We start from the raw sequence: 25,655 nt of genomic DNA, 5'->3' as shown, positions 1-25,655 counted from the left end.
AAACAGTACTGCAAAGACGACACCCCGCAGTTCCTGGCTTCTATAGGCAATGTCCGAAACGTTAAAAGTATTCAGCATCCCATGAGCCCACATCAGTAATCATTTCAAGGTTTCAGGACAGGCATGCATTGTTGTTTGAATAAGAAAAAAAAAGAATCCCATTTACTTAAAATTTGAAAATTTGTTGTTTGAAAATTTGTTGTTTGAATAAGACAAAAAAGAATCCCATTTAATTGCTTTGTAAAGGAAAAGGCAACTTGATAATGGATAGTATGATCCTCAAGACCCCACCAATAAACAAAGGTCATTAAAATTATTAGGGGTAAAATAAACTGCGCTGATGCCCCAGCAACTTATTCTAACAAGACAGTGCAACCTCCAGTGCAATCATCAAACCATGTGCATAATCTTTCCTCTTGTCTCTGCCCACCAGGTGAGAGCTCATCCAATGGCTTTTCTGTTCACAGTGGGAATTTGATGGGGAGAAGCCATGTCACCCCCCCTTCCTCCCTCTTGTGGCAAGAACATAGGGAATGACAACCCCCAATCCCTCCCCCATCTCTGTCAAGCCGTTTGCTACAACCAGGACAAGATTTCAGCCTTGGGCAAGTTATCATTGTGGAGCTGCTGATGTCTAAACAGAAACTCCCCCCCCCCCATTGGCATACATTGAAAGGGTTGTGAAACATAAGTCAATTAGAACAGAACAGTTAGAACAGGAGAGTTAGAACAGACAAAAGAAAATATTTATTTACCCAGGGTGTAATTAGCCTGTGGAACTTCTCACCACAGGATGTGGTCTGATGTCTGGCCTAGATGCCTTTAAAAGAGAACTGGGCAGATTTCTGAAGAAAAAGCCCATCACAGGTTACAAGCCATGATAGGTATGTGAAATCTCCTGGTTTTAGAAGTAGGGTACCTCAGAAGGCTAGATGCAAGGAAGTGGCACCAGAATGCAGGTACCTTGTTGTCTTGTGTGCTCCCTGAGGCATCTGGTTGGCCACTGTGAGATACAGGAAGCTGGATTAGACGGGTCTTTGGCCTGATCCAGTGGGGCTCTTCTTATGTTCTTATGTTTAGCTTCCATCTAGAATTATTATTCAGAAATTAAAGGCACGTACGAGTTCCTGTGGGAATAAAACTCTTTTTAAAAAAATAATATTTAAGTGATAAAAAAATAACCAATCAATGACTGATTACTTGCTCTGCAGGTTTCCAAATGTAGGGCATGTAATAGCTCCCAAGTAGGGTAGACTTTCTATTGAAATGGGGTATGATCTACAAACTTTACGTCTTAATGATGCACTCTATTTAGAACTCAATATATGGCAGTCCAATGATGAATATAAGTAGTCAGGTTTAATGTATAGGTATTCATTTATTAAGTTTTTAGTCCTTGATTCTTCTGAGGTGCTCAGAATGATATACTGTTCATGATTCCACTTTCCCCTTTTCTTTTTGTAACAACCTTGAGAGGTTAAGCTGAGATGTTGTAAGTGGCTAAGGGCCCAATCCTATCCAACTTTCCAGTCCTAGTGTAGCTGTGCCATTGAAGTGTGTACTGTGGTGGGAGGCTAGTTATGGAGGCCTCTACAAGGTAAGGGAACATTTGTTCCCTTGCCTCGGGGTTGCACTGCAGCTGCACCAGTGCTGGAAAGTTTGCATAGGATTGGACCCTAATGCTGCCATTCTCCCTGCACTTCCTTGGGAGTAAGTTCCATTGAAATAAATGGATCTGATTCAACATGCATAGGATTGTGATTTGAGAATTTAAACGAGGTCTCTCCAGTTCTATGCCACAGTAGTGCCTGCCAGTGACATTAGAAGACTTTCCCCACCTTCTATTTCAATCTTTGACGTTTGCTCTGTTTAGTTAAATCTTCAACCTAATTTATTTATTTGCAGAATTTATATCCCACCTTTCCACTTCAGAAAAGAGCACTCAAGGCGGCTGTTTATTCAGTTTAAATTTTTTTTAAAAAATCAGTTTTGTTCCCTCTTTACATGCCTTTAAGTTCTGAACAACAGATGCTCACAGCACAATTCTGAACAGGTTTACAGTGTTCAGAACTAAGGGCCCAATCCTATCCGACTTTCCAGTTTGATGCAGCTGTACTAAAGGGCTGCATCCTGTGATGGAGGGACAGTCACGTAGGGCACCTCAAGGAAAGGGAATGTTTGTTCCCTGACCTCGGGCAGCATTGTGGTTGCATCAGTGCTAGAAAGTTGGCTAGGACTGGGCCCTAAGACCCTCTGAGTTCAATAGGACTTAACTTCCAGTCTGTGCACTGGATTGCGTCCTCACTGCTGGTGGCAACTGAGTGGCTACCTGCTTTGCAGCCTGGTCAGTGCATGTCTACTGCACACTGGGGGCTGGAATTCTGTGCACACTTTCCTGGGAGTAAGCCCCATTGAACACAGTGGAACCTATTGATGAGTAAGAGCCCAAGCCTATGCATGTCTACTCAGAAGTTCCATTGCAGTCAATGGAGCTTACTCCCAGGAAAGTGTGGACAGGAGTGGGCTGTAAGCAGGACTTTGCTGTGAGCATTGTCATTCCCAGCTTGAAAGGTACATAAAGAGGGATTAAAGCTGACCTTAAGTAAGGTCTGCTCACAGCAGCTCTCCCATAGAAGCGAATGGGCAGCAGAGCCCCTTTCAACCCCAAGGGGAGAACCTGCAGGCGCTGCAGCAGGGACTTGGGCACGAGTGCTGTGCTACCCACCCGTCTTTCGAGCAGAGGATCACACTACCGTATTTCCCTGCACGCACGCACTACTAGCAGCGGCTGGGGGCGTGGCCCAAAACCAGCCCCGCCCCTTTACCGTATTACCCTTCACGCGTTCCACTAGCAGCGACTGGGGCGCGGCCCGAACAAGCCCCGCCCCCTCGCCTTCCACGCCCCGCCTCCTCCCCCTCTTCCCAGCTGGGCAGTTTGGTTGTGCCTTCCTCACAGCGTGTGGTTGCGCCGCGAGTGACAACAGCCGCCGCGATGGAGGCGCTTCTGCGGGAGATGCCGCTGGTCTTCTCCCGCTTGCCCATGTTCCCCTTCTTCGACCTGGCGCACTACACGGCGTCGGTCATGTCTCTGAAGGAGCAGAGGGGTAAGTGGGGACAGGGCTGGGCTTGTTCCCGCAGGGCTGAGCCCCAGCGCCTGCTTTCATGCTCGTTGGGTCGGGAAGCGACAACGGTGCCTCTGAGCATGTGCAGAGTGACTTCCACAGAGCTGGGTGGCTGCAGGTGGTTGTCTTATGAGGAAGGTTAACCTGATGCTTAGTTTCTTCCTGGGTTCACTCAGCCCCCCCCATGTTCTGTTTTCAGGACTTGGGACTGAGCACTGGCCCATGGGAAAGCGCAATAGTGCCTCTGAGCGCGTGATGAGTGCCTTTCTGGTCACAGAGGTTGCAGCCTGTCTTCATGGTGCTCTGTGGAAAGTGTCACTGTGGAAAGTGACTTAAGTCACTGTGGCTTAAGTGGCTTAAGTCACAGGGGCTCAGTTAGTTTTGGAAACTGTTTTCTGTATGGGGCGAGCCCTAATTCATGGGCAAGCATAGGAAAGAGTGCTTTTGAGCACATGAGCGGGTGCTACAGGCTGGAGTAAGAGCACACAGCCAGGCAGTGGGAAAAGCGAAATGAGAGACAAGAGAATGAGACGAGGCTTAAGGCAGTGTTTATCAACCAGTGGTATGGGTACCCCCAGTAGTACTTGAGGTGGTGCCTGGTGGTACGTGCAGGACCCCTGGGCCCCTGCTGTACCACAGCAAGATCGGGAACGCGACGCAACAAACGGTGCCAGGAGGCTCAACTCTCCAGGCAGAGCTCCAAAGCATGATTTTCCATGCTCAAAAAAACCCTCCTGTCCACCCTGAGTCTCTTACTAGTGTTTGTCACGTTGCGTCTTGGCTTCCCAACCCAGAAGTAACTGGCAGTGATGTCATCGCCAGTTACTCCAGTGATACTTCCAATAGTTGGACCTTGTGAAGTAGTATGGCGGAGGAGAAACCTTGAGAAACACTGAGCTAAGGAGAAGAAGAGGGGAGAGGGAGTATGCTGTCCCAGAGCAATGCTTTGTGTCAGGGCAGATAAGGATAACCCTAATGTAATTGTACAGTATATTATTATTTCAAGATATGCTGCCTTGGGGATCCTATTGAATTGAAGCAGGATTGAAAAATACGCAAAGTGCATTTTGCTCAGTGCTGAATGACCACCATTGGCCATTGCGTATTAGTGGTTTAGGGTAAAAGATTTTTATTTATTTAATTTGTAGCTTTACTTCCACGATGGTGTATTCATGTACACCAGTACATGGATTACTAGGCTGTCTCCCATAGGGATTTTGACTAGACTCAGACCTGTTAAGCATCAACGATACCGCTATATCATGTGCCTTCACACCATGACCTCAACTTTGGGATGCTAGAATTCTAGAATTATGCTCTTCAGAGTTTGAACACTAGAGGCAACCCCTGACTCATACCCCTCTCCATCTGAGCTTCTCCTGTAAACACCTTCCACATCCACCATGGTCGCCACCTAAACCCAGCTTGGCAGCTTTGGCCTTTCTTTGAGAAAGCATATCTGCCCACAGCCACCCATGCCTTGGTTACATGTGATTTGGAGTATTGTGACATGCTCTTCATGGGGTTCCCCTCAAAGTATTCAGAAGCTAAAACTGCTTCAGAGTGTTGTTGTCAACTGACTGAGGAGAGGCTATGCCAGAGAACATATTGCTCCTATCGTGTAAGACCTATAGTGGCTTCTTGTTCATTTCTGGGTGCCAGTTAACCATTAAAGCCCTGTACCATTTAGGCCAGGGGTCTGTAGCCTTCTTTGGCATAAGAACCAGAGGCCATGTCTGTAAATGGATGATGGGCTACTATGTTGCAACACCACTTCTGGATGTTCGGCAATGATGCCATCATGTCATTGCTGAACTTCTGGGTTGCCGTACCGCATTGCGCAAAGCTTGACTTGGAGGTGTGCGGCCACTTGGCTGCGTACATTAGAGGAATGGTGATGACGAGCAGGTCCAGGCTGAGCAGCATGCAGCAGCCCAATGCGCTGAACTGCCAGCCCTGTGCCACTTACATGCCTACGATGAATGGAATGGAGCACAGGTAGAGCAGGTCAGCTGGTGCCAGGCTGGCGATGGAGCCTGAGAGGGACATGCAGGCCCATTATATACATGTTGCTCATCATGCCTGTCACATTCATAACCAACAGCACTGTGCCAGAAAGCCCACAAGGCACCCCTGCTTCCCACCAGCCCACATCCCCTGCTGCCACAAACTCATTGCCCAGCAATGATGTACATCTTGCGCTCCATTGTTGGCTCAAGGCGGTGAAACCTCCTACCCAATTTGTTGTGATCTGTCTGTCCATTAAGGAAGGGATTTGGCTCTCCTCTGTGCTGTCATTGACTGGTGTGCACAGCTGCTGCCTCTGTGATAGCTCTGCTGGATGTGGAACTTTCTGCATTAGGGAGTGTGGGAGATCCCATCTTGTTACTTTTAAAAAAATGTTCAAGACTAACTACTTCACCAAGCTTTTGCCTTGTGAGTTGTTCTTGGATCTGCTGCAGTGTGCTTTTATTATTTTTTTCTGTCCTTAATTACTGTTTTCAATTGTTGAACTTGATTTTATTGTGAAATGTGTTGGCCATCTTGGAACACATGGTGACTTGCCTGCCTGGTGCGAAGGTTGCGGACATCACTTCTTGTCTAGACAGGCTAGTAGACAGTGCTGGGGGAGAGGTAGTGGCTGTGGTGCATGTTGGCACCAACGACGTGGGCAAGTGTAGCTGGGAGGTCCTGGAGGCCAAATTTAGGCTTTTAGGCAGGAAGCTGAAAGCCAGGACCTCAAAGGTAGCGTTCTCTGAAGTGCTACCTGTTCCACGCGCAGGGCCAGCTAGGCAGGCGGAGATCAGGGGTCTCAATGTGTGGATGAGACGGTGGTGTAGGGAGGAGGGGTTTAGATTCGTTAGGCACTGGGGAACTTTTTGGGACAAGAGGGGCCTGTACAAGAGGGACGGGCTCCACTTGAACCAGAATGGAACCAGACTGCTGGCGCATAACATTAAAAAGGTGGCAGAGCAGCTTTTAAACTGATCCCTGGGGGAAGGGGAGGTTAGAGAACAACAAGACAAAGGCAGGGTAGGAGAAGAAATTGGGAAAGGTAGGGTGATGGGAAGTGATAGACGGTTTGGCACAATGAGAGGATGCAGGGACAAAGGAGCGAATAAGCAGCCCATCCTGGGGCATTCCGTGTATAAATGCTTTTATGCGAATGCCCGAAGTCTACGAGCAAAGGTGGGAGAACTGGAATGTCTGGTGACAAGGGAAAATATTGACATAGTGGGCATAACGGAAACCTGGTGGAATGCGGAGAATCAGTGGGATACCGCAATCCCGGGCTATAAACTCTACAGGAGGGACAGGCAGGGGCGTGTTGGAGGTGGGGTGGCCCTTTATGTTAAGGAAGGGATAGAATCCAGCAAAGTAGAGATTGAAGGTGGGTCCGACTCCACCGTAGAATCTCTGTGGGTTAAATTACCAGGCTTGTGCAGCGATGTAATACTGGGGGCGTGCTATCGTCCTCCAGACCAGAAATCTGATGGGGACCTTGAAATGAGGAAACAGATCAGGGAGGTGATAAGGAGGGACAGGGTTGTAATCATGGGGGACTTCAATTATCCTCTTATTGACTGGGTCAATTTGTGTTCTGGTCACGATAAGGAAACCGGATTTCTTGACGTGCTAAATGACTGTGGCTTAGATCAGCTAGTCACGGAGCCCACCAGAGGACAGGTGACTCTGGATTTAATATTGTGCGGTATGCAGGACCTGGTTAGAGATGTAAACATTACTGAGACATTGGGGAACAGTGATCATGCTGCGATCCGTTTTGACGTGCACGTTGGGGGAAGAATACCAGGCAAATCTCTAACAAAAACCCTTGACTTCCGACGGGCGGACTTCCCTCAAATGAGGAGGCTGGTTAGAAGGAGGTTGAAAGGGAGGGTAAAAAGAGTCCAATCTCTCCAGAGTGCATGGAGGCTGCTTAAAACAACAGTAATAGAGGCCCAGCAGAGGTGTATACCGCAAAGAAAGAAGGGTTCCACTAAATCCAGGAGGGTGCCCGCATGGCTAACCAGCCAAATTAGAGAGGCTGTGAAGGGCAAGGAAGCTTCCTTCTGTAAATGGACGTCTTGCCCTAATGAGGAGAATAAAAAGGAACATAAACTGTGGCAAAAGAAATGTAAGAAGGTGATATGGGAGGCCAAGAGAGACTATGAGGAACGCATGGCCAGCAACATTAAGGGGAATAATAAAAGCTTCTTCAAATATGTTAGAAGCAGGAAACCCGCCAGAGAAGCGGTTGGCCCTCTGGATGGTGAGGGAGGGAAAGGGGAGATAAAATGAGACTTAGAGATGGCAGAGAAATTAAATGAGTTCTTTGCATCTGTCTTCACGGCAGAAGACCTCGGGCAGATACCGCTGCCCGAATGGCCCCTCCTGACCGAGGAGTTAAGTCAGATAGAGGTAAAAAGAGAAGATGTTTCAGACCTCATTGATAAATTAAAGATCAATAAGTCACTGGGCCCTGATGGCATCCACCCAAGGGTTATTAAGGAATTGAAGTATGAAGTTGCAGATCTCTTGACTAAGGTATGCAACTTGTCCCTCAAAACGGCCACGGTGCCAGAAGATTGGAGGATAGCAAATGTCATGCCTATTTTTAAAAAGGGAAAGAGGGGGGACCCGGGAAACTATAGGCCGGTCAGCCTAACATCCATACCGGGTAAGATGGTGGAATGCCTCATCAAAGATAGGATCTCAAAACACATAGACGAACAGGCCTTGCTGAGGGAGAGTCAGCATGGCTTCTGTAAGGGTAAGTCTTGCCTCACGAACCTTATAGAATTCTTTGAAAAGGTCAGCAGGCATGTGGATGCTGGAGAACCCGTGGACATTATATATCTGGACTTTCAGAAGGCGTTTGACACGGTCCCTCACCAAAGGCTACTGAAAAAACTCCACAGTCAGGGAATTAAGAGGACAGGTCCTCTCGTGGATTGAGAACTGGTTGGAGGCCAGGAAGCAGAGAGTGGGTGTCAATGGGCAATTTTCACAATGGAGAGAGGTGAAAAGCGGTGTGCCCCAAGGATCTGTCCTGGGACCGGTGCTTTTCAACCTCTTCATAAATGACCTGGAGACAGGGTTGAGCAGTGAAGTGGCTAAGTTTGCAGACGACACCAAACTTTTCCGAGTGGTGAAGACCAGAAGTGATTGTGAGGAGCTCCAGAAGGATCTCTCCAGACTGGGCAGAATGGGCAGCAAAATGGCAGATGCGCTTCAATGTCAGTAAGTGTAAAGTCATGCACATTGGGGCAAAAAATCAAAACTTTAGATAATAGGCTGATGGGTTCTGAGCTGTCTGTGACAGATCAGGAGAGAGATCTTGGGGTGGTGGTGGACGGGTTGATGAAAGTGTCGACCCAATGTGCGGCGGCAGTGAAGAAGGCCAATTCTATGCTTGGGATCATTAGGAAGGGTATTGAGAACAAAACGGCTAGTATTATAATGCCGTTGTACAAATCTATGGTAAGGCCACACCTAGAGTATTGTGTCCAGTTCTGGTTGCCGCATCTCAAAAAAGACATAGTGGAAATGGAAAAAGTGCAAAAGAGAGCGACTAAGATGATTACGGGACTGGGGCACCTTCCTTATGAGGAAAGGCTACGGCGTTTGGGCCTCTTCAGCCTAGAAAAGAGACGCTTGAGGGGGGACATGATTGAGACATACAAAATTATGCAGGGAATGGACAGAGTGGATAGGGAGATGCTCTTTACACTCTCACATAATACCAGAACCAGGGGACATCCACTCAAATTGAGTGTTGGGCGGGTTAGGACAGACAAAAGAAAATATTTCTTTACTCAGCGTGTGGTCGGACTGTGGAACTCCTTGCCACAGGATGTGGTGCTGGCGTCTAGCCCAGACGCCTTTAAAAGGGGATTGGACAAGTTTCTGGAGGAAAAATTCATTATGGGGTACAAGCCATGATGTGTATGCGCAACCTCCTGATTTTAGAAATGGGTTAAGTCAGAATGCCAGATGTAGGGGAGGGCACCAGGATGAGGTCTCTTGTTATCTGGTGTGCTCCCTGGGGCATTTGGTGGGCCGCTGTGAGATACAGGAAGCTGGACTAGATGGGCCTATGGCCTGATCCAGTGGGGCTGTTCTTATGTTCTTATGAACATTTTCTTCTCTTTTTAAAATAAAATGTTGGCAGCTCTTCTCCCAAGTGCTGGTTCTTGCTCCTGTTTGGTACCCCATGGAAGCCTCAGCCTCCTTGAAATTAGGGTCACCCATATTGGCATACTCGGGCTTTATAGTATTTCACATAATGTGCAGTTACCAGTCAGAATTGACTACAAGATATTAATGATTGGCCATTCACTGACACTGCTTTTAAGAAGGATTAATAAATTTATGGAGAGGAGGTTTATCAACTTCTAGTGGCAAGCAGAGAACATAGAACATCCATATTCTGAGGCAGTATATTTGGAGTACCAGGCATTGAGAACATTTTATGCTCTCTCTGTGAGTTTTTGGAGGCATTTGGCTGCTCGCTGTTAGAACTGAAAAGTTGAACTAGTTGGACCCTGGGTCTGATCCAGGAGGGCTGCTCTTATGTAACATCTACCAAGAGACTTGTTTGTAGGACATGTTCTCTCATTTGTGCATGTGGAGTGGCCAGTTAACGTTCTTCTTTTGAAGAATTTCACATTGCTAATGGCAAAAATGATTTTGTCTGCAGATGGTTTTAGGGTAGGTTTAAGAGATGAGTACTGGATCACTTGATGCCTTGTATGATATGGACAGGTTACACGTTTGCCTGTTCTAGATGGATGAAGCAACATCATGGGGGAAGGAAAGAAGGAATCCATGGGTCAAATATTGGTGCTCAGTAAAGAGACGTGTGTCCCTTGTGCGTGTTGGCCCTCAGTACGAATAGAAAGATAGGGGATGAGTGTCTGACCAGCTTCCGTCTAAAACTAGTTTTGCCTCACTTAAAACTGTCTCATGCTTTTATTTCTGGCTGCTCTCCTCTTGTGCCTTCCACGCACACCTGTCAGTGAAACTCTGAACCTTTCGTGACCCCCTGTTCCCTGCCATGATGGGCTGAAGCCCAGGCACAGCTAGAAGATCTGATGGAGAATATTTAGGGAGCTGGTAATTATCTGCCTCGCCCCACTGGCACCAGCAAAGCCTGGAATTGTGAGTGATGATTTGTGATGGGGTCACTGGGCAGCCTATAGTGTGTAAAGGCAGGAGCATGTCTGCAAGTGTTGACATGCAGGAAGGTTATATAGCTATAAAGTTGTAGCAAGCACAGTTGCTAATGGAGAGAGAGGTCTCATGTCATTGCTACATGCTGTATTCCCCCCCCCCCCCATAACAGTTGTTTTATCTATTTAAGGGCCCAGTCCTATCCAGATTTCCAGCACTGATGGATTGGTGCCAAAGGGGCATGTGCTGCATCCTGCAAAGGGAGGGGGCAGTCACAGAGGTCACCTCAAGGTAAGGGAACATTTGCAGCCTTGGGGCTGCACTGTGGCTGCATTGGTGTTGGAAAGTTGGATAGGATTGGGCCCTAAGAGACAATAACTCTTCCATAGAATATACAGCATAAGAACATAAGAACAGCCCCAATGGATCAGGCCATAGGCCCATCTAGTCCAGCTGTGCTTGTATAACAAACCCAGTAATATATTTAGGTTGGGATCTGAAACTAGAGCTACTTCTGGCATGCTCAGTGAGATTTGACTGAACAGCAGATGTACACCCCACCCTTTGCCTTGTCATTGCTTTTGAAAAGTGTTGATTCAAGCAGAATGAGGGTCTGTGACTGAAATACAAGTCCAGTGCTCCTTTGGGCCAAATACAAGCCAAAGTATGCTTTGGATTCTGGACTTGGGAAAACATAAGGTGTTAATCTGTATTGCTAAAGGATAGTTATGATATTTTGTTCTCTGGAAACTCAGAAGAGTTTGTCTTAACCGCTTTTGTTGTTCTTCTGCAAGTCTTGAGGTTTCTGCTACTTGCAGATTTGATCCAAGGGGGTATGTGCTCCCCTGGTAACTATATGTACATTAAACTAGGTGATTAACTAGGTGAAAGATTGTTCGAATAGTATTATCTTGTTAAACAGTGCTTACTGCAGGGAACGCACACATTACACATTTGTTGAAAGAGCGTTGCTTATTTGAAGCGAGTTTCTAGGTTTTATTTTAGCTGTTGATTTTTGCCTTTAACACTGTAAATGGCTTGGGTCCTTGGGGACAGTCTTCTGCCATTCAAGGTCCCCATTGTGCTTGGGTTACTCCATAACACTGCTCTCTGGGCCAAACTGCATGTTTCATCATGTCCATCATTGAGGCAGGCTTAAAACAGGACGTGCCTCTTTTGTAAAAGCAACAAGGGGAGGGCTGATCCAGTTCGGGACTGTGGGTCAGAGAGAGAGGGGGGGATGAATGGGAATCTACTGTTTTCCTTCCTGAAGTCACTGTTGCTCCCGCCTCCCTGGACTTTTCCTGCACATTTGTGCTTCAAGGAGTGATTTTCAATGGAGAAAACAGCATGGGGGGAGTATTTACCCCACCCTTCCACTCATTGCAGGCCTAACCTGGATCAAGGCCCCTGTGGCTATATTCTGACAAAAATGGGACAGTATCTCTTTCAGTCTGTCTCTTAATGATGGGCTTAACATACCCTCGAGTTAACACATTTTAACACTGCCTGTTTCTTTAAAATCTAGTCATGTTGTGCATAGTACTTGCATCCGTGTTGTCATAAATGATTTCAGCTTTAACAGGCACCCATTCTCCCCCCCCCCAATTCGTCCATTAAGTAACTGTGTAGTTTGGCCATGAGTACCAAAGCCATCTGAAGTGAGGATCACCTGCTTCAATCACACGGCATTCAGTATGTAGAGTTCCTTTCCCAGGGAAGCTCACCAACAAATCTGTTCTCTCTTATTGTTCAGTTAGGATATTTTTATTTCTGAAAGCTTTGGATGATTTGGCTGTTCAGTGGTTCTGATAAATATAATTATATAAAACTTGTTAAACTCCTGGGTATATCCTCCCCACCAAACTCTAAAAGGGTGGAAATATAATAGAAAATTCCTTTGTCTTAAGAACACTTTCTGAAGTAACTGTATTCTATTGTAAGGCCCATTTTTTAGGTGCTATCTACATTTTATGGCAAAACCCCAATGCTATTTGTTTTGAATGAACAACAAACTGACAGGTGAATTTTGAGTACAGAAACAGTAGGGACATATGTGCTTAATTCAATCTCAATCCTCTGCTCTTCTCCTTTAAATCATATTTTCACGTGACATCCCCTCAAAAGGTATATTTGTCTGCATGTTGGGGTTGAGGGGACATTGCTGAGGTAATTTGCAGTGGAGCAACTAGCGACAGAAAGGTTTAAGCATGCACACACATCCCCACACATCTACCACATCTCTGCTCAAAATCTCCCCAACTGTTTTTAAAAAAGAGGCAGCATCATTACACAAAGTTGTACACAATGTGTAGTTATAACCTTAATGACCTTCACCACTTATTCAGCATATGTGAAGATGATTTGGCATTAGTTAGTAGACACACTGCATACTTTCATGCTAATCATTGTGAGAGATGTCTTGCAGGATAAGCACAAATGACAAGAGAATGTACAAATTAGTGATGCATTAAGCACTGAAGGTAGTTCATCCCACCTGTGGTATAAATGGCAAAAGTCAAATAAAATGGCAGCTTATGGAGATAGCAAACATTTGTTACTTGGCTGACACAGGACTAAAGCAAATGTTCTCATTTTTGGCTTGAACTTTTGGACTTTCTTTTTTCATAAATAAGTTGCTGTGTTGGTTTTGTACAGAAAGAAACAGACTGACGCTGCAGAGGCCCTGGGGTACATTTGTACCTCAGAACTATGCGGTTTGCTACTAGTCACCATGGCCATGAGGAAATTCAAAGACCTTGGGACCAGAGTTCCTGAAGGATCACTTTTTCCCATATGAATCTGCCTGTATCCTAAGGCCTGCCAATAGGGCTCTTCTGTGCACCCCACGCTTGTCTGACAGAATATTGGAGGGAACTCATAAGAGGGCTTTCTCTGTGATGGCACTCTCTCGATTGAACTTTGTTCCCATGGGAATTTCATTTTTCCCCCAATCTGTTTTTTTTTTTTGCTCTCTGAAAACCTGCCTATTTGCTCAGGCTCTTCCAGATTATGTCTTGTTTCTTGCTTTTCTCTTAAACACAAATAAAAACACTGTAATGCTTTATTGTGTTTTTAAATAGGTTGTAAGCTATCTTGAGTCCCCTTGAGAATGGGGCAGGATATAAATCTTTCTGATTAAATAAGTGTGCTGCTACAAGTCAGACATGCACTGCATGTAAACACATGGTTCATGAAAATGTACACCATATTGTGCCTTGCGTGAAAACATGTAGTAAATTGCACACAAGCAGTAAGCCCCTAAGACACACATGCTTGTATGTAAGTTGCAGCATGACACACGTCAGTATATGTTGAAGCGCGTCATGTGCAGAAATGAAGTATCTCTTCTTCTTTAGTTACAAATGAACACTGAAGCAAGTTACTGATCGGAACTTGGGCTGCTTTATATGATAAACAGAGTTGTGAGATCATACCCAACTTAGTTCAATAAATGGTTTAAAATGAAAATGCTGGCATCTTATGGGAATGTCCAACTAAATTTTATCAAACTAGCAAAACACACTTGCAATAGGCTTGAATTTTGGGCAGAATCTATTCTGCAACTTTTCCATGCTCTTCTACAGTAGATGATCTCTCTAAATCAGGGTGGGGACTGCAGAAGAGCATACCTTCTATATCTGTGTTTCTCAAGGTGGGTCCCAAGCCAATTTCAGATGGGTCCCCATTTATTTCAATATTTAATTTTTAATGTATTAGACTTAATATATCTATTAATTAATACCATCTATTAATATATTAGATGGTATGTGACTGCATTTGGGGAAATGTTACAGACCTGTACTTTTAACAGACTACTATGTATATTCTTTTAACAATGATAGTAAATGGGACTTACTCCTCAGTAGGTGTGGTTAGGATTACAGCCTAGGATTGTTCAAAATTTTCCTGTTTGATAATGTCACTTCCGGTCATGACATCACGTCTGGTGGATCCTGACAGATTCTCACTCTAAAAAGTGGGTCCTGGTGCTAAGTGTGTGAGAACCACTGTTCTATATTCTTCACAACTGTGAGAGAAAGGAATGGTGTTGCGTTCAGGCTTTTAACCACTTATGCAAAGTCAAAAACAACACCTAATGTTTCATTTCATAGTGGAATTCACATTTATGAAATGTGTGCCCATCTCCTGACCTTTTAACAAACCCTTCTGAATAGGTACTTGCAATATATGGCATTTGGTTATAACAGCACTCTTGCACTCCAGTCTCCTCATTAAAGAAACCCTATAGCTCATCCAGATCATTATCTCCCTTGTTAACCTTGTCAAGTACACAATTAAGTTTAATTAAGTGCAACTTTTAATGCTGGAAGGAATGTCGATGGGTTATATGTGAGCAGCAATAATCTTACCCTCGGCACTGACATCTGAACTGTTGTGCAAAACAAATATTAAAGCTCATTCAGTAGTTAGATATTGATGACCAGGACATAACTGTTAATATGGCTTTTGCAAAAACTATATCTATATCAGTGTTTCTCACACTGTGGGTCGGGACCCACTAGATAGGTGGGTCTTTTTTTGACCAGCTTCTCAAGTTGCTTACCTACAACTATAACTGGAACTTATTTTGCTGATTATATTTGACTGTTAACATTCGTCTTTGCTATGAATGTTGAAAGGTTATTAAGAGGACATTAATGGTTATTTAGCAACTACTACTAATGTCTTCGGGATTACTGAAATTGCTAGAAATCATTCCTTTTCCTGTGGTATATCTGTTCCACTAGGATTTCAGTTGTCATTTGCCCTGCTTTCTTGTTTGCATATTCATGAAACCAATATGTAACACTTCCTAATTTTAGAATAATACAATGTTTACAGTACTAGGATTTCTTTTTTGGAAAAAGCTGGTAGCTGAGATTGTCTTGTTCAAATGAGCGTAGTCCTGTATACATTATTATAACATGATAGGATCCCTGTCAGGGCTGTGAATGGAACTTGGACCAATATGAATCCTGATTATCAATATGGTTTCCCTTTCGCCACAATCAGTAGCATCTGAAAGTTTAAACTTTTCATTTGACAGAGTGATGGTTTTGTACTTGGCATAATACTTCCCACTTCCTGTTAAAAGTTTGATTCAATCTCTTCAAGCATTCAGTCTGCCTGCAACCTACCTACACATTGCGCTAGTAAGCTTGCATGCTTATAGTGTCCTGTAAAAGAAAGAAACATTCACAGGGTAGGCATCTAAACTACGTTAATGGGTGTGGGAGGCTGCAGAGAACTGTGGAGAACCAGATCCACAGATACTAGGTCCATGAATATGGGGAAATGCCTGTATTTCATGAACTTTAGATCTAGCTGGGCATGGGATTTATTTTACTGGATTTGTCCCACCCCTCCACCCCGCCCCCACATCCATGGTCTTTCCAAAACATACCTCTTGTCTGGAAGAGCCATGGGCTACTATAGTTAAGGATGAGGAGGCATTTTTTCCATAAGTGGTCTTAAGAGTCCTCATTTTGTGTAGAGGTATTACACTTAAGAATGTTCTAATGGGGAAGGAAGGGTCCCTTTCAAACAGGATTTAATTAATTAATTAAATTAATTAATATTCATTCATTCATTCCACCTTAGGAGAGATGCCTAAGGTTCCTTACAATTTATAGAAAAAAATTAAATAAATACAATTTATAAAAACAATGAATTAATGAAAGAAATGAAAACCAATTGAAGGAGGGAAAAGCTATTAACATTCAAGGAACTGCTATAGAGGCAGACAACTCAAATGCCAAACGAAACAAAAAGCTTTTGAGCCTGTGCCAAAACACCATGAGGGAGGGGGTAGATCTTAATTCTCCCAGTAAGGAGTTCCATAAGTGTGATGCCAGTACTGAGAAGGCTTGCCCCTGTGCTGCCATCCCCCTAACTTGGAAAAAGACCGCACTCGCAGCAGAGCTAGATGACCTAAGAGGGTGGGCAGGAAAATATGGGAGAAGGAGATCGATCCCTCAGATAACCGGTCCCACACTGTGAAGGTCTTTAAAGGTCAAAACCAGCACTTTGAATTGGGCCTGGAAGTGAATGTGCAGCCAGTGCAGTCATCAAAGCAGTGGTCCAACAGAATGAAACCACCTAGCTTCAGTAACCACCAGGGCCGCTGCATTCTTCACTAATTGCAGCTTCCAAACCATCTTCAAGGGCAGCCCCATGTAGAGGATATATATTCTAGTCATTGTAACTTTTTTCTAAGATTTACATACGACAATCTGTGAAATGCCAAAAATGGATTTCAGCTTTACCTGTGAAAATGGCAACGGTATAAATGTGGACAGTTGCATCAAGGGCTTGCAAAGGGTCATAAGGTCCTTACTGATGAAGGGAGTTGTAATAATGGACCTGAGTAAATGGTTTCACAACCTTTATTTGCCTCAGTGTCTTGAGAGAAAATGGGAAGAAATACCAAGTTAGACAAAAGTCATATTTCAGTGGTTCAGGGAAAATACAACAGTAAATGCCAATGCAAGATCAGTAACACTTACTCCTGTCTCTTCAATTACTTAGCCTTGAGGCCTATGTGCTTTTCCCCTTCTCTTTTTCTCTATACTTTGTGGGTGTTCCTACCTACTTAAGAAACCACTCCATGCATCTTCCTAAGTGGGTGCTGGCCCATGACAACGAATGTACCAATATATTTGGGTAGTTTTTAAGGTGATTTTACTATTGCAGCTGTGGAATTTGTCTGTAAGCAAATATTGCCGTCTTTTAAATATTTAGCTGTTACATTGTTATGTTGTTAGGATTAGTACTTTAGATCTACAGTCAGGTTTCATCATATGCACGTTTTACTTGCAAGAATTCAAATACAGTATACACGCTTGGAGGGAGAGAGAGAAAAACTGTTGAAACAGTGCAATCAATTCAATCTTCCATTCCACTCAGTGCGTATATGCAGTGAGTGTGAAATGGGAGAATGAATCTGCTGTTCCCTCAGACATCTTAGCTCCTGTTTGTCCCTTATTTTGTGAGTTTTTAAAGCAACAGTAAACACTTTTCAGCTTTAATTTCAGGGGTAATTTTGATTGTACAGTTGTGCCCCCATATCTGCCAAGGATCCATTCCATTGACCCCCCCCCCCACAGATACAGAAACCGTGGATACGGGGGATGCCTGTCTCCATGCCCCCACCCCCAGCTTGCCCTTTAGCATGCTTTAGAGCAGGGGTATCAAACATAAGGCCCGGGGGCCGGATGCGGCTCGCAGGAGCTTTTAATCTGGCTCTTGGACTCTCAGCTGCTGAGCAATGCTGAGGTCTCACTGCTGAAAGGGTGGCCCACATGATAATTGGGCTTCCCCATATCTTGAAATATGATCAAGATTTTTGTGTTTTCTCTTCTGTCAGTTGCAGCTAATGCGTTTCTACATAAGAACAGTATGCTTATTTCTGGTTTTGACCTGTTTATTGACATCACTTCCTGCCAAATGACATCATCACTTCTGACCCTCAGCAGGTATCATGAATTATATTTGGCCTGCTGTATGAAATGAGTTTGACATCCCTGCTTTAGAGGCTTACCCCAACAAAAATGGTCTTGGTTGACAGGGTTGCTTTAAGCATAAAAATTGATAGCAACACTCAGGCAGCTTTCTAGCAGCCTGGTTGCTTGAAAAACAGTAGATCGAAGTTAAAAGGAAGTGGAAGTTAACCTCGGTCTAGTTTTTTTCAAGGGACCGGGAGGCAGCCTGAGCGTTGCTATAAGCTGTATACTTATAGTGACCCTGGTAAGCAAGACCATTTTCACTGCGGTAAGCCTCTAAGGCCCAAATTCTAACCAACTTTCCCACACTGACTTAGCTGTGCCAATGGGGCATGTGCTGAATCCTGCAGTTGGGTGGCAGTCACGCAGGCCTCCTCAAGGTAAGGGAATGTTTGTTCCTTACCTCGGAGCTGCATTGCCCTTACATTGGTGTTGGAAAGTTGGTTAGGATTATGCCCTAAATCACGTTAATGGGTGCCTGCCTCCCACCCTGATCCATGAATAACTGAATCAGCAGATATGGGAGCCCATCTATAAGCAATTTTCACCTTATATGCTGACTTCAGAACATAACCACTGTGTAAGGTGCAACCTGACTGTATATTGTAAGAAAAGAGGAATTTTACCAGGACAAAAAGTGCATTCCAAAACTGAGACTGGTGACCGGTCTCAAATATTGAATGTTCTTATGGGTGCTATATAACTTGAGGTGCAGAATTTTCACTGGAGGATTCCTACGTGTGTTGTCTTTTTCCTGAAATTGTGTGTTGAGATCTCAAGAATGAGCAATTTTTGTGTCTAGCAAATCAACAATTTGATAGTTGGTTGATCCTCCAGGAATGCTAACTGTTTATCTTTGTGGCGTTAAGATGTGCTTGGGGTTAAATACCTCCTACGGAGAATCAAAGAGTTCAGAAGAGTGGACAAATTCTTCTGCTTCTTTTCTTGAAGAGGGCTTTGACGTCAGTTTGAAGTTCTGTACAAGGTGATTTTTCCTATACTTTTGCTTAACTCTGTGATCACTTTCTCCAGTAGAAAAGTGTTGGCAAACTTTAAAGAGCCATGTGTTGATCTATGGCTGTCTTCACTTGTTTACAGGCAGTCTCCTTTCTGAGGAGTTTAAAAGTAAGACGGGTGATAGCAGAACGTCTTATAAAACAACTGTTTGCATTTTGTATTGTTTCAGGAGCTGTAGAAGTAGCGCACAACAGCCCAGTTGCATGCTGGTTTAGCGCTATGCTTTACTGCTTTGGTGGGTCCATTTTGTCCGCCTTGATGCTTGCGGAACCTCCAGTTGCGTTCCTTGCCAACACCACAAATGTCCTCCTTGCCTCATCAGTCTGGTAAGCAGCTTTAAAAAGAAGTTTGCCTACAACTAAAACTGTCCTCAGAGTTATGTGACATATGGCTTCGAGCAAGTCTGTGGGATTAATTTTGGTGGTGTTGCCCAGTTACAGAAATCAGTTGATTAATCCTCTTGGTTAAATGTGGATTCAAATGAATTAATAGTTCTGAGTCCTGGAAGACTTTTATATGTGAAAGAAGATGAGAAAAACCTCTTCTAATGTGATATTGCTGTATATTTTAAAAGCAGATTAAGGTCATTTTCTTAATACAGATCAAAAAAACATTTTTAACTCATCTAACAATCAATCAATCAATCAATCAACTAAAGGCCAACTCCTGTCCTCAGGGTGGAACTCTGTGGGGGGGGGGGGAGAAGTTCCTCAGTGATCATGAATCACCCATCTTCTGCTGCCATGGTATATGATGGACACGAGGATAGGAGGGGCAGCCTGCTGGCAGATGCCAGTGGTGAAGCCTGGGGTGTGTGTGGGTGTAGTTAGTTGGGCGGGCTGCTGCAGTATAGGAGCCATGCATCATTTTCCAGCCCAGTGATTGGCCCATGCAGTGTTTCCTTGGATAGGTCTGTGTGCCAGGTATGCCTGTATGCTGTGATGCAACTTGTTAAATGCCAGAGGAGGTGCTCTTTGTCTCTGTGTTGTCCTGCCTGGGTGATTAGAGAACAGCTTTGTGGAGTTGCTGGTGTGGGTGCTAGATCTGCCTCCCCCTCTTCTGTTTGTCCCTGCCATGGGTGTTTCTAGTTAGGCAAAACGTGACTGCCTTGCTAATTAGGGCAAATCCCTTGGCTGGGCTCAAACTCATCTTGTCTGGTTCCCAGCTTGTGTCTTTGTGCAGTGACCTACTAGTACTGTGCTTCGCCTGAGTGCTGTTGAGGCTTCCTTTGTAACTTGTTCTAGTCCCTCCTCTGGCAAAAAGTCTTTCCAGCTGGTGAGTGTCCCCACATGAACTAAAAACCTTGCTACCGGGAGACTTGGGTGTTTCTTTCTTCTGCCTTTGGAAGAGGGCAGCTGTCTTTTTACCTCTGCTCTGCTCAAAAATATATTCTTTGGATATGTGTGTTGTGTTGTGAGTGGGATGAGGGCATTTGAACCCTGGGTGTGTGGTTTCCTAGCATTCTTTGCTTTTGCCCTTTTTCTGCTGATGCCATTGTAACTTCTCTGACAGGTGGGACTGCTCCGGTACCTGTGTGTGTGTGTGTGTGTGTGTGTGTGGGCTGTCCCATCCATGAGGCCACCTAATGTGGATTGCGTCAGCAGCAGATTGCAAGGGGTCCAAGAGGATGGTGGATTTGGGGTGCCTTTCACCCAAAGTCTGCCTCTTCTGTCACCTCCCTCCAACCCATCATTGATGCAAGTCGGGGGCTGTAGTGGGGTGGGGGATGAGTGGATTGGATCTGGGAAGGGGGCAGGTTTGATGGCAGTGGCAGCTGCTGAATCCTAACCCTTTTCCCGGACCCTAACCCATAGGGCTGGTCTAAGTGGACTTGCACCAGCTATTTAGCTCATGCAGGCCTGAGCAGATGCCCCCTTACCCACTTGTTCCTTCGCCCAGAGGAGACCTCTGAAACTGCCTCCCTTTCTGCAAGTTGCAGTGGTAACCATTTTGGCACTGCTGTATTGGTGGGGGAGGGAAGAATAGGATTTGGCTCATAGTTACAGACACAAAAGGTTATTTGTTGTCTTTTATGCTCATACAGAAGTATGTTATCCCTTTAGAATGCCTTAATAATTAGTGAAGTTCATTAACAAATAGTTTCAAGTCCAGCTTGAACTTTGGAATTTCAGGCTTTTATCAAGAGCTGCCAGGGTACAAGCTATTGATTTAACTCACATTGGCTGTTAACAACCTGAGTGAAGGAGCGGGAGAAACTTTTGTTGATTGACATTTTGCTTTTATTACAGTAATTCTCAGTTTAAGTAGTATTAAGGTATAGGCACATTTTATTACTATTTCCTGAGTTTGAGAAAATGCTTCAGCATACGTTATTTTTATGCAAATAGCTGGGACTTATGGTCCAAAGAATAAAACACAGACTTCTAGAAAACCATGAGATGTTCTTCACAGGATTTTAAGTGCCCTAGGAGAATTTAATCTCAAACTATAAAATATATTATACAGCATTACTTAACATGGAAAGGTCTAGTAAGATACAGTGGAAGTTACATAATATATGCAGGTTATCACTTGGAGACTTAAATGTATTTTATTGTTGCAAACAGCTAAAATAAATGCAAAACAAATATAGGGCAGCCCCCACTATCTGCGGGGTTTCCGTTCCGAGTCTCCGAGTTGGGTCCTGAGGCCCTTTTGAGGTCTTCAGAGGGCCAAAAACCATGACTTCTGGTTTTTGACTGAAAACTGGAAGTCATGCATTTTGGCCTCCTGGAGGCCTACCCGGTCCTCAGAAAGGTCTCTGTACCCAACTGGAGCATAGCCCTGGTTGGGTTTGGAGGTCTTCAGGTGGCCCACATGGCGGGTCTTAAGATTCACAGGTACTGAACCCACGAATATGGAGGGCTGCCTGTAATGCTGTTACTAGATGAAAGAACAACCTAATCCAGGGGTGTCCAACATAAGGCCTGGGGGCCAGATGTGGCCTGCAGAAACTTTTTATCCAGCCCTCAAGCTCTCAGTGGCTGAGCAGTGCTGAGATGTCATTGCTGTAAGGGCACACCACATGAAAACCGGCTTGCCCATATCTTGAATAATGACATCACTTTCTGCCTAAAGACATCACTTACAGCCCAGGCGGGCTGGGACCCGCCAGAAAGGCCCAGGGCCCTCCCGGGACATGCCAGGCAGGCCAGGACCTGCTGGAAAAGGCCCAGGGCCTACCTGGGTACATGCTAGGGCCCGCCCCCGACCAGCCAGAAAGGTCCAAGGCCTGCCCCGGACCCACAGGGTGGATCAGGACTCACCAGATGTGAGCATTTCAAGTGGGTTCTGATGCACCTGTTTGGTCTTGGGTGGGGCCTGCTCATTTCATGTGGGTTCTGACCTACCTGAGGGATTTTGTAGGGGTCCTGAGCATGAATCCAGTTCTTTGTTGAATCCTTTTCTCCATGAAAAATACGTCCCCAAAGAATGCATCAGCAGTGCTGCTAACTAGTAAATGATTCCAATTGCCTCCTTTGCCACAAACTGGAGCAGTCAGCAAGTCATGGATGAATTGAAAACTCCAGCAGTGCAGGGAAGTTTTCTTTTTGGGGGGTGTTGTGTGTGGAAGAGTACAAGAGAAACATCCCTGCTTCAGAAGAGGGAGAAAAGCGTAGAAGCAAAGGATTGGGCAATCAGTTGGTTTCCCTCAAGGCTTAACCTGGCTTTTGACTGCAGTGCCAGAGTGCTGAGCCCTAGGGAAGAATTTAAAGACTGTCTAATCCAGGGGTGTCAAAGATAAGGCCCTGGGGCCGGATGCAGCCAGCATAAACTGTTTATCCAGCCCTCAAGCTCTCAGTGGCTGAGCAGTGCTGGGACTGCTGTAAGGGCAGCCAACATGAAAATTGGCTCTCCCATATCTTGAATAATGACATCACTTTCTGCCTAATGACATCACTTCCGGCCCTCAGCAGGCATCATGCTGTTCGGCCCTTGGTATGAAACAAATTTGACACCCTTGACCTAATCTGTTATCTTTGCCTGTAATCGTAAGCACGCTTACTTTGGAGTAAACTCCAGTGAACAAAATTGGACTTATCTCTTGGTAAACATTTCTAAGATTCTGCTATTGGTTTTCTCCCTGTAAATGCTGCCATTCTTGATGTAATAAACTTGAATGTAGGCTTATATATTTCCATTTTCCTACTTAAAGACATTTGTTTGCTGGAAAGCACATTTGTTTTTTCCTAAGGGTATTGGACAGCTGCTTCTGTGTATTTTGCCTGCCTGATTTATGCATGTAGGACACAAAGCATACTGACTATGTATTGTGCACAATGTGAGTAAATATGTTTGTCCTACATACAGTTGATCTCTGTGTAGGAAAATGGTAATGCTTTGCTTCAAAACTATGTAATGTTCACTGAAAAAGTAAGTTTAATCCAAATTCTGTCAGGAGCAATGCAGCTGCTGATGACCACTGACCTGGCCCCTTTTCAGCAAGCTTGTTCCACAGCAAGAGTTGATCTGCTGCTGGTTACTGGTTGGTATAGCTGTTCAGTTAACTTTAACATAATTTTAAAGACAGATGTGTATGTGAACAAATCCCTGTAACAAATTGCTTTTTACATAGGAAGAACTGAGCATGAGTTCCTTTTGGTGGGCATGCATGTGACATGAATGTGTGTGTGCGGGAACTGTTACTCATTGAGCCGCTATAGTGAAAAGAACTAAGGGCACAATCCAAACTGCAGCACCTTGAGAGTTGGCTGGCGCAGGGATGCACACTGGCCCATGGAAGCTGAATCCAGCCTCCACGCCCACTTGAAAGGAAAGGCTTGTGTCGGCTGTCGCAAGGGTCTGAGGAGGGTGGGCAGGAGGCGGAGATGTTCCGGGGTGGGGGAGGGTGGGCGGAGGGTGGTCCCGGGCACTGATGGGAGGGCAGGGAGCATGAGATGGGGCTGGGACACAGCAAATATGCTGGATCCTAGCCCCTGTTCCCAAGTGGCACAGAGTGGCTGCAAGATGCTCTGCTCTCCTTGGACTTATGGTTGCACAAGTCAGAGGAGACCTATTGGTGCTGCAGCAGCTTACCCAGGGGTAAGGGGAATAGTTTCTCTTACCTCCGGCTGAGCCACTTTGGGCCTCTATCTTGCGCTAGATACAGCGCAGGCCTCCTGGCCTGCCTGTTCCAGTGCAAGATAGGATTGCGCTGTAAGGGACCCATATGCAAGGCGCACATGCGACAAATTCCTATGTTTGGGAGGGAAGGATGACCATTTGACTTTCGTTGATAACATTGCTATCATTTCAGCAAGATTTTCTTTTTGTGAAGGGTAACCACAATGTGCTTAAAAGGTCCTACTTGTCTTAACTTGATCCAGAAGTAGGGATTGTAACTTTCACCTCGTCTTCTGAAAAGGTGCATTGGGAACTGGTTCAAGGAAGACAAAGGGGAGATTGGATTCTCGTTTGCGCCTTTTGATGTATGCAATGGTGTGGATCTGGGGAGCAGTGGGTGGTGTTTTTTAAAAGGCTGTGAAAATCATTGTCAAAATGAAATGTACCAACTGTGAAATTTTTAGTTTTGAAAGTGTAAAAGTGGCAAGTGGCAGATATACTTCTAGAGAAATGAGATATGAATAAGAAGATATACACTCACTATTCTTTATTCATATATTAATTTCCACATAAAATCTGCCCTCCTTAGGAATGCTTCGTTGGCTGTAAAATAGATGAAATCCAAATTATTTATGCTCCCTAGTACCATTCTCTCAGTCAGCTTTTCTCTATTATATTTAAATTCCTGTCTTAGTAGTGCATAAAGTCTGAAGTACAACTTTTTTTCCATTGAACAAGCCTTCACTATAAAAGATTCTGTAATGTTTGTCAACTGGTGACATCTACTGGTCCCTTCTGGAAATACCGTTGAGCATTCTGTAAACTTGTTATAACTTTCCTAATTCTGTTGAAGCAAAAACTGTGTGTAATTTTATATCGCACTAGGATGTTATGTTGAATCTGCTGATTTACCCATAAAGCAAATACCAGTGTATTATGTGCATTATGCTGTGTCGATGTGCAGAAGGTGCCCCTGTATCTCTGAAGCTCAGCTATTGTGACTCTGCAGTAGAATTTATCGGAAGAGGTTTCTTGCTGTGAGTGGATGAAAATGAGAGATTGCTCAAAACTTTGAAGCCCATCATTCAAAAGTAGTTGTATACTTCTGGTCAACAACTGGATTTGCAAGCTACTTCTGGGAGGGGTTGGAGAGTGATGGGCCAGGCGAACCTGCTGTATTCTCCGATATTATTATTATTATTAACTTTATTTTTACCCCGCCTTTCTCCCTGAAGGGACTCAAGGCAACTTACAAACAAGGTTAAAAAACAACTTACAAAACTTAATTTAAAAACATAAAAACATAACATATCATAAAAACAGTAGTCAGATAAGAGAAAAAAAAAACCAGGTAAAAGAGCATAACGCAGCAAATTAGAAAAGGATCAGGCCTGTAACCAGATGTTAAAAAAGATATTAAAAGATGTTAAAAAGATGTTAAAAAGGCCAGGAACTCAAAAGGCTTGTCTAAACAGAAAGGTCTTCAGGCCTCGCTGAAAAGTTTCAAGAGAGGGAGCAGTTCTTAAGACAAGGGGAAGGGAATTCCATAGTGTTGGTGCCACTACTGAGAAGGCCCTATTTCTTGCCGCCACCCCACGTACCTCCCTAGGCGGCGGCACTTGTAAAAAGGCATTCTCTGATGACCTAAGAGGACAAGCCGGATTGTGCGGGAGTAGGCGATCTCTAAGATACGCTGGCCCAGAGCAGTATAGGGCTTTAAAAGTCAAAACCAGCACCTTGAATTGGGCGAGGAAACGAATGGGCAGCCAGT

At 44.6% G+C, this 25,655-nt stretch overlaps 1 protein-coding gene across 1 annotated transcript in view; it reads left to right on the top strand.

Moving 5' to 3' along the window:
• Positions 1–2,969: 2,969 nt before the first annotated feature.
• TMEM38B (transmembrane protein 38B) overlaps positions 2,970–25,655 on the top strand; it is a 40,088-nt gene continuing 17,402 nt past the window's right edge. Inside the window, exons 1-2 of the mRNA XM_066615770.1 lie at positions 2,970–3,104; positions 18,990–19,146. Coding sequence (XP_066471867.1) covers positions 2,993–3,104; positions 18,990–19,146 — 269 coding nt within the window. The 5' untranslated portion in view covers positions 2,970–2,992. The remainder of the gene's footprint in view (positions 3,105–18,989; positions 19,147–25,655) is intronic.

Source organism: Tiliqua scincoides, chromosome 2 (genome assembly GCF_035046505.1).
Source record: "Tiliqua scincoides isolate rTilSci1 chromosome 2, rTilSci1.hap2, whole genome shotgun sequence".
Taxonomy (NCBI): domain Eukaryota; kingdom Metazoa; phylum Chordata; class Lepidosauria; order Squamata; family Scincidae; genus Tiliqua; species Tiliqua scincoides.
The sequence above is the reverse complement of the archived record's forward strand: the minus strand, read 5'-3'. Positions and strand labels throughout refer to the sequence as shown.